Source organism: Apus apus, chromosome 5 (genome assembly GCF_020740795.1).
Source record: "Apus apus isolate bApuApu2 chromosome 5, bApuApu2.pri.cur, whole genome shotgun sequence".
Classification (NCBI taxonomy): domain Eukaryota; kingdom Metazoa; phylum Chordata; class Aves; order Apodiformes; family Apodidae; genus Apus; species Apus apus.
The window spans coordinates 4,118,071-4,132,251 of record NC_067286.1 but is presented as its reverse complement, the minus strand read 5'-3'; the positions used below and the strand labels follow the sequence as shown (position 1 = coordinate 4,132,251).

At 37.3% G+C, this 14,181-nt stretch overlaps 1 protein-coding gene across 3 annotated transcripts in view; it reads right to left on the bottom strand.

The window, feature by feature from the left end:
• PRMT3 (protein arginine methyltransferase 3) overlaps positions 1–14,181 on the bottom strand; it is a 54,697-nt gene that overhangs the window by 20,749 nt on the left and 19,767 nt on the right. For all 3 annotated transcript variants that reach the window (XM_051621110.1, XM_051621108.1, XM_051621109.1), the window contains 2 exons: positions 7,419–7,497; positions 2,314–2,501 (listed from right to left, as the gene is read on the bottom strand). In XM_051621110.1, coding sequence (XP_051477070.1) covers positions 2,314–2,501; positions 7,419–7,497 — 267 coding nt within the window. The remainder of the gene's footprint in view (positions 1–2,313; positions 2,502–7,418; positions 7,498–14,181) is intronic.

Below are 14,181 nucleotides of genomic sequence, written 5' to 3'. Positions count from 1 at the left end.
CCCAAACGTATGTTTTGCTTCCTGAAAAGTCACACTATAGGCTATACAAAACAAGAACTAGCTAATCTGAGCAAACACACCAAAATATCTTCTGTAATAATCATATGATAAATGGAAACATTTTTAAACTTTCCCTCAAAAATATAATCCATTTGTTCTGTGAAATGGCTATTGATTAAAACAATTTACCTATAATGCCACTGTTGCTCAACTCATTAATTTTACTGTTTTCAATGTAACTTCAGCAAACAAGCTCATGCATTGACTTCAGGTTATTTTGAAAACCACAACTGCTACTGAAGACAAATTGGTATAAAACCATGAAGCATATGCAAAATGCTGCCTGATGACCACATCTACCAAGCACCTACACCAGAGCTGGACAGTGACTGCTCTTGACAGCACATATTAGAAAGGGAAAACTACAATTACCAGCAAAGCATTTTGCTTCTAAAATGACAGCAGCTTATAGACTGTATTGGGCACATTTAACTCTAGTTATTATCGTTTTCCAGGTTAAGATGTTGTTTTAATTTGCTTGCCTAATGGACGCAGCTCAACTTACCAACGCAGCTGTTAACTTGTAGCACGTTACACGTTCTTCATTTTCTCTATAGCCAACTTACCCCATTTGCAAGAAATATTCAACTACACTTCCACTTGTATCAGAACGTGCAAAATGTTATTAAAAAATGGCAGGTGAGAGAAGTGCCTGTGCCTCAGTCATTGCACAAGCAAACCTGTCAGACGGCTGACAACAACAGCCACAGATGCTTGATCTCAGTACCTCCGTTTGGTGACCATTCATTCAATAAGGGCAGAATTTATCTTCCATATAATCAAAGGACCACCAAGTGTATTTCAGCAAGTAAGCTGATCACTCTACCCTCTCCTTATGCTCAAGGAAAACAGACACACTTGTAAACCTCAAGTTGCACAGCTTATTATAGGCGTACTTAAGAATTTTATTTCACTGACTCTAGAGGGAGTCTAGTCAACAAGCTCAGAGAATAAAATTTAAGACACATCTGTAATGACTTCGTCACTGACAAACACAGAATCCTGAAAAGAGAAAAAAAGAAAGTAGAGATGCACAAGAAGGCCAAAATAGTTATTCAAGTTAAAGCAATATCGGGCTCAGCACTTCTTACATTTAAATACCTGATAGAAAAAAATCTTAGTGCTTTAATTTTTTTTCTATAATAAAATTAAAGACAAGAAAAGTGTAAACAATAAATTGCATCAGGATACATTAAAAACAAAACTGCACTTCAACCTGCTAGTGCTTTTGTGGGCAGTATGACAACCGACCCCAGCAAGGAGCTTCTATGCTGGAGAAGACTGGAACTACCCTCGGCAATGGTGTCAAGTTCAGTGATGAATTGTGTAATCCATTTTTTTCTATATAAAAATAGGATAGGAATGCATTTAAATATAAATCACCTCTTTAATAAAGAGGCAATTCCCACTGGAGGGCAGTAACATTACTGCCTTAAGTGCTTTACAACAGGTAAGTAACTATATGAACAATAATTAGAATATCATTGTGACAAAAAGCTTTGTTTTAAAACAGTCCCCTCAATTTGATCTGAACTGTTCCAATTGTTACTAATGACAAAATTTGTCTAAATTTCAAGCTAGTCAGTGCTGTGGAATGATATCTCATCCTGTAGGTGTTCTCTTATATGATTCACTACCAACTTCACTGCTATTCCCATCACAAAGCTGCCATAAAAAAAGACGACACAGAAAATAAGCATAACATTAATTCACGAGTACTACAAAAACTACTGTTGCCTTTTCAGATACTTTCATTCTGTTGGATGAAGCTGTAAGTGAGAGTAACTAATCCTCCACTGAAAGATCTTTCAAGCCATCCAGCTTGAGTAGGTAAAGGAATAGGTAAAGAAATAGGTAAGAAGAATAGGGAAGAAATAGGTAAGAAGACCCCCTGCAATTTGGTACACTGACTGATGTGAAGAGAAGTAGATGATCTGCCAGGTTTTTACTTTTGGTATAGTTTAAAGTTTGTTTACACAACTTGTAACTTACTAAAATGCAAGTAAATTTGGGTTTGGATAGAAGAAAATGCAGAAGAGAGCAATCTAAATATGGGAAGATTACTTTAAGAGCTCAAACTTGGTAACAAAGAGTCATTCATATAAGTCTTACAGTCTTTTAACACCAAGAATGTTATTGCATTTGTATCATTTTGAGGATACCCAAGTTTGTGTGTGCGTATTTTCTTTTCCCTCTGCCATAATAAAAGAAAACTTCTTAAGCAGACTACCAAAAATGTAAGTAGTACAGTACCTTAATGACACTGGCTGTAGATATCAGTGTGTTTGGATCCAGCACCTCCACAACAGCTTCTGGAATCACAGTCTTCTTCATGCAAGACATGTCAAAGCCATATACGTCTTCCCAGAAAAGTAGCTTCTCCACATGTTTGTTCATATCCCCAACAGCTACTAGACTAATGGTGCAAATGTCAGGATAAACTGTAACAACAGAAACAGTGACATTTTATTTTAGACACGCATAAAGAGGACTTTTTTTGGAATTTTGCTTTAAGTGATTAACACCTTAACAAAACACTTTTTCTGTTACTTTATTTTCTGGGGTCCCATTTGTCCACACAAGAGGCTAGACATTGGAACTTCATTTTCTCACACTGTTCTGGTAACAGTATTTCCTGCTCAGGACAAAAAACCTTTGTAGTTGAAGCCCCCCGGCCAGAAAAGACTGGAAACTTGATGAAACTGAAGAAAATACTTTGGAACATCCTATTTTGGCTTCTATACTGACTCATATCTAAAGAGTATGTAGTAACTGTAGACAGACGCTGAAAAGAAAATTCAGGTGAGGGCTTTGCAATAACAAGAAGCCTCTGTGAAAAAGCCTTAACTCCAGAAAAGAGAAAATATTCTTTCTTAGGAGTTTTATTCGGCTCTGGCTGGTACTTGCTTTATAACCAAAAAAATTATTTCTGGGTACTGGAAAAGAATAACCATGCTTCTGTCTGCATCTGAAGAGTAAGGAAGTGACCCAACAGACAGAAGAGAACTTCCTCATTAACTCCCCATACAGTTTTGCAATGGCAGTTATTGTTCTTACACTGCCTGCACATGTGTGCTCTCCTTTTTCCCAAGAATGTCTTCAGGACAAGTACCTATTCCCAGCTTTTCAAAATAGTAGTAGAAGACTGACATGTGCCTTTTTAGCAGCTGCCAACAGCCAAGCCAGTCAATCTCTTGGCAAACTCGATCCGCTACTGACTGGAAAAGACAAAGAACAGCTGCTATGAACATGGCTGCCTAGAGCACTAACAAATAGTAAGAGAAACTCCGTTTATATTTACCTAGTTTTCTTTCCACACACACACAAAAATAAATTTTTGTTTTTACAGTTTTAATGCCACATATGTTGAATTATTATTCTGGCTCCAGAGCAAAATGCCTACTAATAAACACATTATTTTACTTTTTATTGGTACATGAACATGGCAGTGCAAATAAAAACCGAAGCTAAGTTTCTCTTTTCCTCCCCAAAATCAGGTGAACTGTAAAATTAATTTTGTCTTCTGCTCTGCTTGAAATTGTACCTTGTCACAATGAATATGGAAAAAACATTGGTATAGGATGCTAAGTCAGGAGAGCAGTATTTTTTGCCTTGTAAGATAATGAAGATGAAAACAGTAAATTGAAATTAGACCTTTAGCCTAAAGGAAATAATCTTACACATATTAATGACGAATAAGAGTCTTCTCTAAATAAGCTTTTTTTTTCTTCATATGAAGACATTACAGGAAACAATCATCTCTACATTTAGAATTACTAGTTTATATAAAAAACAAACACTGCCATTTTTCTCACTTTCTGACTATTTGAATAAACAAATACTAGCAAGCCCCACTTGAGCTTTGAGTCCCACTGGTAAGCTATCATCATCCCTCCTTTGCAGATGAGGAACTCAAAGCAAAAGGTTTCTCCAGAAACAGCAGTAAAAAGGCACTTGGATGAGAAGCAAAACAGAAAAGTGTTCAAAGTGTCTTGTCTGAAACAAACCATTTGGTTCCACTGCACCTGACAGCTGTCAAACACACACAGAACTAACATCTGGTGGTAGGACTATTTGCAAGTGATTTCTAGAGCCATCAATAAGGGATTTCCATCTCTCAAAGCTTTCATATTGCTATTTACTAGTGTGATAACTGCGTTATATTTGGCTTTACCTCCCAGCATTTTAAACCTTCAAGAGCCATCACCGATGCTCCAAAAACTAAAAGACAATGTGAAACAGACAACAAAATCAAGTGACTACAGCCTTTGAGGGAATATTTTTCAGGGAAATACTCTTCATAACATGGAAGAGGTATGGTGAGAAAAAGGGTAAAGAGACACTGGAAGTCCCTAGTTAGAGAACACACAGGATTGTGCTACTAATGCTGCAAACAAAAATGAAAACCACAGCAAAAAGTGATCAACTACTTTATAACCTTCATTCCTAAGACTAGCCCACATTTCTGGGATATTCTGGGAAAAAAAATAACCACAGCTATGAAGTGTGAAATATCTGAGTGGGAACATCATCAGTTTTTATTAAATCTCTTCATCCACCCAGCAAACCCTTAAACCAGCTGCAAAACTCATGATCGATTATACCAAGTGCTTAAGAACAAGCAAAAAGATAAACACTAATGCTCTAATCTAATCTTTTTATTTTAGCCTATCAATAGCAACTAAAAGTAGACAGTGCCTTCTCAGACTTCACAAGAAGAAATCTGTGTTTGACCAACAGGGGCACAGGTAAAAGACTACAGAGACACATGAAGTGCCAAATTTACTAACCCACCCACACCCAGAAACACATGCTAAACTGAAGTTTGACTGGGAATGTAAGCATGTTATCCTAACATCAGCCTAAGTCACCTCAATGCAGCAGAGTTTTGTGAATCTTTGAAAGCAACTGTTAAAATGGCATTAGTCATTTCACCCACTATCCTCAATCCCCCCTGGAAATCCTCTGCTCTTTCTGCAACCCTGGAACACATTCCTATGCAATCCTGACAGACCTGTCATCTTCCTTCTTATTAAGCCTAAAATGTAATAATTATTCCTTCTCACAAGTGAAATGAACAAAATGCTGACTGGACAAAAGCACATATTCCTCAGTGCTCTCCCAGATTCATCGTTTTGACCATCTGTGTCCTTCTCGACTCAGTGCCCACAAGTCATCTGTCACTAGCAACAGCTCACGTGCTAAACCACGATACAATGGGAAATCCTTTATCCCTTAGCACTGCCTCACAAACTTCAGGACACTGAAGGGTAAGGCAACAATCCTCCAGATACAGGGAAATCATTCCGAGTGAATACCATCAGCATTCTCATGTGAACGAGCAAACAGTATTGCCTTTAGAATGATGCCTTCCTTACCTACGTCACCTGCAGTGCATGCAAAATTCTACACTCGAGTTTTAAAGAACAAACAGATGGGTCCTGGGCAGTGACAATTTTATGTTCCCAAATAAAGCTATTATATACTGTACACATTACCCTAGACAGTTTGGTACAAGCTACTTTGCATGTCAATAGGCTAAATTGAAGTAATGATATGACTGACTGAACACAAATCTAAAAATGTGGATTCCATTCCTGGCTCAATCACCAAAAGATCTGGCCACATTGCAGCTGCTCTTACTACTTTTTTTCAGCTTTTGAACACTCCCTGTAATAATGATCTTGGGCTCCATAATACAGAGTGGCTTGAGACAAAATAAAGCTTCATGGAGGATTCAGGAGTTTCTCTGGCAAGTCTTCACCTCAGAATAAGGTCTTACTTTTAGCTCATCTGAATTTGGATGTGCCCTATGCATCTGCACTGCAGAAGTGTCCATCTTGCTAAACTGGTTGCTGAGAATCCTTCCCAGGAATCTCAGGCAAAGTCACTTACCTGCTGTACAAGCTGGCAGAAGCATTCCATTTAAAATCTGGCCACACCACTGGGGAAGGTACAACACTGTACGCTTTGTGAAGAGCCAAATACAGGCCCAAGGCCATTTTCAGACCCCAAAGCGTGCTGCAAAACCAGCAAACCCTGAGTCTCAAAGGAAACTTTGAGAGGCACAAACCAGCAACAAACTTAGCAACAATACAAAGAGAGAACAAGATACTATTGCAGTTTCAATAGTCAAGATTTTTTTGCCATTTTCAGAAAGCTTTGGAAGTAGTAGCAAAAAAATAATTCCTTGCCATTTTAAAGGAATGTCTCCAAATTCAATTGTAACGCCATGTAAAATTATCAGCATATATCTATACAGAGCACACCACAACTGTGGTCTGGATCTGGCTGGACAGTACTGAAAACAAAAAAAGCTCTTCTTCTGTCATACTATTCAAGCAGCTCCTAAATATTTTAACATATGAAGAGGAATCTCTTGCTCATATATTCTGCTTTGTGACCAAACGTTGCATAATGGCATAAAACCCCTTTTTTCTGCTGCACTCTTTAGCATACCAAAGCTGACTGCAATCAAAGGGAAGCACTGCAGCAAGCACTGTTACGTTGCCATTAATCCAATCATTAAGTCAGTGTAGTGAGACTAACTATGTGCATGGTTAGCACAAAAGGGAAAAAAAAAACACCAGACTGATGACTACGATTGAAAAGGTCAATATGAAATACAATACTGACAAAGGAATTAAGCACAAAGAATAAAGCACACACAAGACTTGTACAGAAAATGGCATCACATGAAAAAAATATTTACAGGCATTTAAGATGACACTATCTAAGCTACTTAAAAGGACTGAAGAGCTCTACTTCAAAATTAAACATTTTGTTCTGTCACTTCCCTACCCTTCAACCATGAAGAAAACTGGTATCTTTCCAGGAGGATATAATACACATGCTAAACTGAAGCAGTGTAATTCCATTAGCCATTGCATGTAGCTATTTGTGCTTGTAACTATGTCCTCCTCATGCCACTTCCCTCCTCCAGGAAAACATCCTACCCATTCTTCCTCTCATACATAGTAGCTTACTCCAACAGTATCACACCTTACAGAATAGACCTTATTTTTCTCTACTCACAGTTATGCAGAAACTGGGATTTTGAGAGGGGAAAACAAGTGTCCTAATGTGTGGGAAGAAGTAGGGAGGAAAAATTCAGAGTGTACTTAAGAATAAATAACCCCCTCTATTCTTAAAAACATCATTAACTTCAGACCTTGATACCCCATCTAATGTTCTTCTATTACCCATATAGTAAATTAATGCCTTGCAGCTCATACTAATGGAAACATTTTTCATTTAGACTGGCAACTTTCTCATCCGTGCATAGCCTATTCTACATCTCTGACTTCATTTAGTTTCCCCCCAGAGCTAAATTTATTAAAAGAATTATGAGGACCAACCTGAGCCTCCCTCTGCCAGGTACTTGTCCTTTGCATAGATGACAGAATCCAGCATTGACTCAAAGAGAAGGAAATAACCCTGTTTATAGAAAAGGGAAAGAATTTAGAAATCATTATGCTCCTTATGTAGCCTATTTAATCAATCTACAGACAGACTTTATCAATGCAGTTTAAGAGCTTTATATATACCCACACACCTCAATAAGCAGCAGCATCCAGTGAATTTGTCATCATTGTCATTTCCAAAAACTCTAGTTGCATAAAGTATCATCTTTAATTTCCCAAACTGCAATTATCTAGCACCTACTAAATTAATAAACTATAGGCAGTCAATACCCATCTACAACAACAAGTACCTGATAGCATCCTACAACATCAAAAGAAACTAAAATTCACCTCAAGCCAAGTGAAAAGCTGCATGCATGGATCTTTTTAGTAATAAATCTGAAGCACCATGCACAAAAGCCCAATAAAATCCCCTCCAACCGAAAACTGCAAGTAACATGAAAATCATTGCCAGAGAAACACCAAATGGAATTAATCTTTGCTACTTCACATTTGCAGCCTCACAGTGCCCTGTACCAGCCTGGGCAATGCTCACTAAGACACGTGAAAATAAATAATATACCACAGGCATGGGTTGCCTGATGTTCTACATTATTTAGCAGCACCTGAATGTAAAAAATTCTCAGGAAAAAAATGGCTAGAAATAGATTTGCATAGTCTTTGCTGTTGTGATTTTAGAGCAGGTTAATAATTCTGCTATAGATGTTTAGAATAACTTACTGCAAACATAATTGAGTCAGCCATTTTCTTCAACAGAAAAAAATTCCTTCATTTAACACTTCCGAGATATAAAAAGCATACAGCACTACATTCAATTAGCATTTTATAGCAAAAAACTGCCTTCTCGACCACTTTAAAGTAAACAGATTTCTAGGAGATACACAGCCCTTTGTTTTCCAGCTGATTTCCTGATTTTACACCTTTCCTGTGTTCCAAGTTTGAGTATGATCTTTATTCCTAATACTCAAACATTTCACGCACACATACATTGTTATGACAGCAAATCAGTTAAGTTAAGACAAATCATACCAGTGTACATTTTAAATTTTCACTTAGCATCCTAATTCTCATTTTGCTTAAAACACGGCTTAGCTGGATGACTTGATTAATACCTTGACTGCCAGTTGGAAATAACAAAAAAGACAACTCCAGACATGGGTCCTGCAGTCCTGTAAGCCCAGTCAGCAGTACCCAAACAAAGCAAAGCTGAAATGCTATTTTCCTTCATCTTTCCTACACTTCCATGTTGGTACAATCATAGGGGTTATTTATCTAAATTTATATTTAACTTTTTAACTCATCGTGTGACTACAGCATTGCATGGGAATTGCACTGCCAAATTTACTTCAAGTCTGTGCCATCTTGGGTGTTTATTTAGTTTGAGGGTCTTAGAATAAAAAATGTTGCAAGTTCAGAATTGCTTATGGACATCACCATCCCCACTGCAGCCTTCAGAACTAAAAATAAAACTAGAAAACCAGAAACGTGAAGTGTGACATATTTGTATTCAATTTCAATCCATTTGAAAATAATGGAAATGCCCTTTTCTTAACCTGTTTCTTCTGGTAACAGAACAGCACCCTGCTGGACACTTTTCTTCCCAATGTTGCCCATTCTTCCACTTTACTGCCTGACTTTCATGAAGTCCTTAGAATTAGTCCCAAAATGAGGGCTACTGCTTTATGAGCAATATGATTTTTAGATAGCTTTGCAAAAGGATTGAAAAGGCCAGGAGCTCCTATTGCATAAGACAGATTATTTTTATGCCTACAGCAAGCCAAAAAGCACAGAACGGAACCAGAGTTTTCTTATTCTTGCAGTTTTAAAAACAGAGTATGTCTAGTATATAACAATTATTTTCACATGCTTTTAACTGAAAATGCGTTGCTTTCACAGTACTTTAAAATAAGACCTCTAGGATGTATCTTAAAACTAGTTACCAGCAAGAATCAGTGACAAAATGACATTTTCACAGGTCAGCTCTTCACTTATTTCTTCCTGCCTAAAATGCTCATTACCTACAATGTCTGTCAAACAAGCCCAAGGAGGACAGCTGGGAGACACACTCATGAGAAATACAGGGAAATTCTCCCCGTCCTTTTCCCGACCTTTCCACTCTGGCACCACTGGTTCTCCATCCCACCCCTCCCCCAGTTCTATCATCCCCCCAGTTCATTACAACATTCCTGTAAGTTACATAAACCGTCACTGGTGCTGAATCAAGTCATTTATTACCTATACCAAAGCCTTTTGCTCAGTGTGCTGTGCTCATCTGTAGTGTAATTTAGAATGTAATTTCACAGGCTGCTGCCTCACCTGTAGGGGTGCCATCTGGAAAGAGAATTACACCCAACATCTTCTGCCCATGATGCTGTGGGGCACTCTTGCTTCCACCTCAACAATGTTCAGGGGGTTGTGTTTTGTTGTGTTTTTTTTCTTAAGCATGTATTAGCATTCTCAAAATTAATTACTGCAAAAAGATCTCTAGGATACAAATCCACGAGCCACGTACTAACAACTCAATCTTGCTGGTGGCTAGACTAAGACACATAAAAGGTGACAGGTTCTTTTTTAAAGACAAACTGAATACACAGCACATCTCAAATGTTATGTTGTTATATTATGCATTTTCTACTAAAAAGCTGGCCATTTCTTTCTCAAAAAGAACAAGAAGTTCCTTATTCTTATATTGTCAAAGGTGAAGTGAAAAAGTTGTTCTCCAGCTAACAATAAAAATACGTATGAATGGATTTGGAAAGGAATACACAGCACTGTGGAGTTACTCTCTTCAAGCATTCATCTGTCCTACATCATGTCCATCCAAGAAGTGAGCTATGGAAGATGCAAGAGGCCACCAACAAATCTGAATCTAGAGGAATGTGAATATCGTTACATTTCTTATTTATCCTTTATATCTGTATTTTGTGTTTATAAAAGACTCACAAAATTTTCATGGTTTAATATTCTGCATTGCTAAGTCTTGCTCCAATTATTCAACTGTATGACAGCACTCTGACATGTATTTTCATTTTAATTAAAAGCTACATAAAAATATTTTGCCAATGGATCAAAATGCAAGTATAGGATGTTCTTTTAGCATTAGTGCTCCAATACTCATCATGATATTCTGATGCTCTTTAAAAGCATCACGACACATGAACAACACTGAATTCTCAAGTATACCTCATTGTGTGGATAATACTACAGAAAAAAAGCTTTGTTTAAAACACATTACTTCAGATTAAAAATACCTGTTTGTGTACATTTCCCTTATCTGCTCCTATTAAATACCTTAGTGGAATTTGGTTTTACCTTCAGTTCTTTTCTACTTATTGGTGAAAGGCATATACATTTCCAAAAGTCCTATTAGCATGTTTACAATAACAAGAATTAGAATTTTTAGTACTGCAGAAAAAAAAAAAAACAAAACACATGTAAGGATAGAATTGAGAAGAAATACTTAACTATTTGAGTAAGCATTGCATTTCCTCCCCCACCTCCCATCAAAGATCCATTTTACTATTTTTGGTACACATAACTGAACCTGGTCTGGCACTCCAGAGTCAGTAAGGCCCAGCACAGAACATTTAACTAGATGAAAGGCAGCTATCAAATCACTGGCCCAGAGAGTGGACTTCTTTTTTTTTTTTTTTTTACATTCCTATAGGTATAAAAAAGGACATTACTTGCTTAAACTGAGGTTTGTAACTCCAAGGTTTCCACTGGACTGCAGAGTAAAACAAGCTGCAGAGGGCATGTAAAACAGATTGGACAATGGATTCTGATTTAAAACATAAAATGCAACTTTGCACTAAGAAATGCACAGAACTGATGCAGTCCATTCCATTTTGTGAAAAAATACTTTTTGTATGACAAAATCCCCTCAAAATCTGTTGGGGGATTTAAATAAGAAGCAGCAGCTCCATGTATGCTTTGCTGCAGCACCAGCTCCCTCATGCTCAGTCAGCCTTCATGCTGATCTCTTCTGTATGATTTAATTTTAAAACAGAGGAAATAATTCATTACTAACAGAGCAAGCCCACACACTTCAAAACAACAGCTCGACTTTGTAATTATGCACACCCTGTTGTGTCCTTAAACAAATGAGAACACCAAATGGGAAGATGTGAAAAGCAGAAAAGTGATACCTATTACTGATGTAGGCAAAAAATATTAAATAGGAAATATAATTCCCTTATAAACCCCATTTTGCTGTAAAGAAATTAAGGTACCCAGCATGTTCTTTACACAGCATTATTAAAAACAGAAAAACGAAAAGCTCAATTCTTACATAAAATTATAAATTATTACTGTGTTATCGATATTAAAACACTTGTATTAATGCATTTCCAAACATTACCAGAAACAACAGAGATTATTAAGACTACAGAAATACTAGGATGTGTTAAAAAAAGAATGATCACAGTATATCCATCATAGAAAGAGGGGGAACGAGGAAGGAGAAAAAAACAAGATGGTGTCCATCGTTTCAGACCTGTTCACTCCCTAGGCTTTATTCCTAGATCCTGACCATCTCCCATTCACAGCCCATCCTGGTATCACTTAAAAATTATCTAACATAAAAGGGAAGGGGGATGGAGGGAGATATTAGCTATCTGAGCAGTGATCAGATTCAGAGACAAGAGTACTAGATTCTATCCTTGGTTTATTTTAATTTAAGAGTACACCTCTTTCCAATTTTTTCCTTGTCTAAAACTTTATGGCATATTCAGTACCATAAAGCACTGCACGTAACAGCAATTTATGAGAACACACTGTACTCTAACACTTAGTTTGAGACAACAATCTCAGACAATTGTGTCTCTCAGTAAAACCCCTTTCAAACAAGTAATACAGGTATTTTTCAAGTGAATAAAACCCTCAACCTCTGTCTTTATAGTCTTATCTAGAGAAAGGAAGTACAAACATACAGAAAGAAAAAATCTGCACACAGATGCAGTAGGGTAAGAACATTCCAGAAAAAACTTGACATACAATTTGTTTCTTTCTGCACTCATCCTTTGAATAAACAGCCCGTAACATTTACAATTACACTACCAAAACCCATGTGTAAAAACACAGCCACCTTTGTATGGTTTTAGCAAATATTTTCCTGGTCTGCATTTATTTTAACAAAAAAAATAGCTTTAGCACTTTACATAGCAGCTCTCACTACAAACATACACTGTAGAGAAAATTACTCTAACTACAGTAAAACAACATTGTTTCTTAAAATTCAGTACCTTTGGTAGAAGGCATAAATGTGATCCTGACTGAGAGCAAGTCCACAGTGTGTACAACTCTTGAGTACTTTCCCACCACTCATACAAAGAGCAGCACATTCAACTCAAAATACTAAACTTCCAATAAAATATGAGCATTTGCAAATCATTTTCAGGACGAGTCACTAACTAACAAGGAGTTTTATTCATTACACTAAGACACACACAGACCATTGGCATGTGTTCAGAAATTATTTGGATCAAATTGCTACTAAGCAGGATTAAAAAATGCTCAATTAGTTGTACCTTTGCTTAGAAACCTAATTCATGTACGTCTCCAGCATGAGTAACAAGGTACAGGATTTGCTTGTAGGTGCTCTATGGTACAAGCAGACAAGTAAAAAAGTGTTAGAGGCTGGTACCTAATCACCAAGAATACTTTGCAGTTTCACAAATTAAGGGTTTCCAGAGTTGGACACATCAGAGCTCCAGGCAACGAAGAAGGACAATGCAACAGAAGCTTATGGCCCTGCTATAGAGTACCAAGCAATCTTGGAAAGGGAAATCTCTACAAAAACAAGGCCAACAGTGAGATCTTATATAAAATTCACTCATTCATACATTCAAATAACCTTTCTCCGTGAACTGGAAGACCTTCTTCTTATACAATCAGTTTGGCTAACAGAACAGGCCATTGCCTGGCCACTTCTTGTGTTCTTTCTAAAGGCAACGTGTTTTTTTGGGTGAAGTGGCTTTTTGGTCCACCTGCTCTCTCCCTTCCCATCACACAACAGGTCCTTGTGCTGGGCTGCAAACTTCACCACTGTCTTGCTAAAAGGAATGCACAGCTGCCTTCAGACTGAAAAAGTCTAAACAGCTTTATCTGGGTCTCAGGTAGTCCAACAGGCTCTGTCTTCAAAAATCTGCCTTTTGGACACCAACAGAACAACTCACAGCTCATCACACCTTCCACTGTCTCTCTCAAAGGTTTACACCTCGGTTTTAGTAGTCTAACACAATCACACAGATGCCCTGCTTATGGTCTGGTTTTAACATGTACACCTCAGATGTCACAAATAATGGATTTAGTCTTTACATTAAAAGCAAAATCACTAAGTTCTTTCACAGATTTAAATAAAGCAGCTGAAGAGACAGCTGCTCATCACACAGCCTCTAAACCCGAAACATGACAAAACCATATCCAGATGAATTTCCAATTAAAAACATATTATTTTGGAAGATGACAAATATACATTCAAAATACAATTTGGCTACACATATACACACACTCACACCCCCCTACCCACTGCATAGTATTTAGGATGCTTCTTCCATTTCTGCAAAATCTAAGGGAACAAATTTTAAAGTTAAGTAGGAAGAGCAAGCAGCTTGTGGAAGTCATAGGTCACTTACACAATTGAGAGAATGATAATCAGAAAGCATCACTGTACCTTTTACAATACACTCTCCTATGT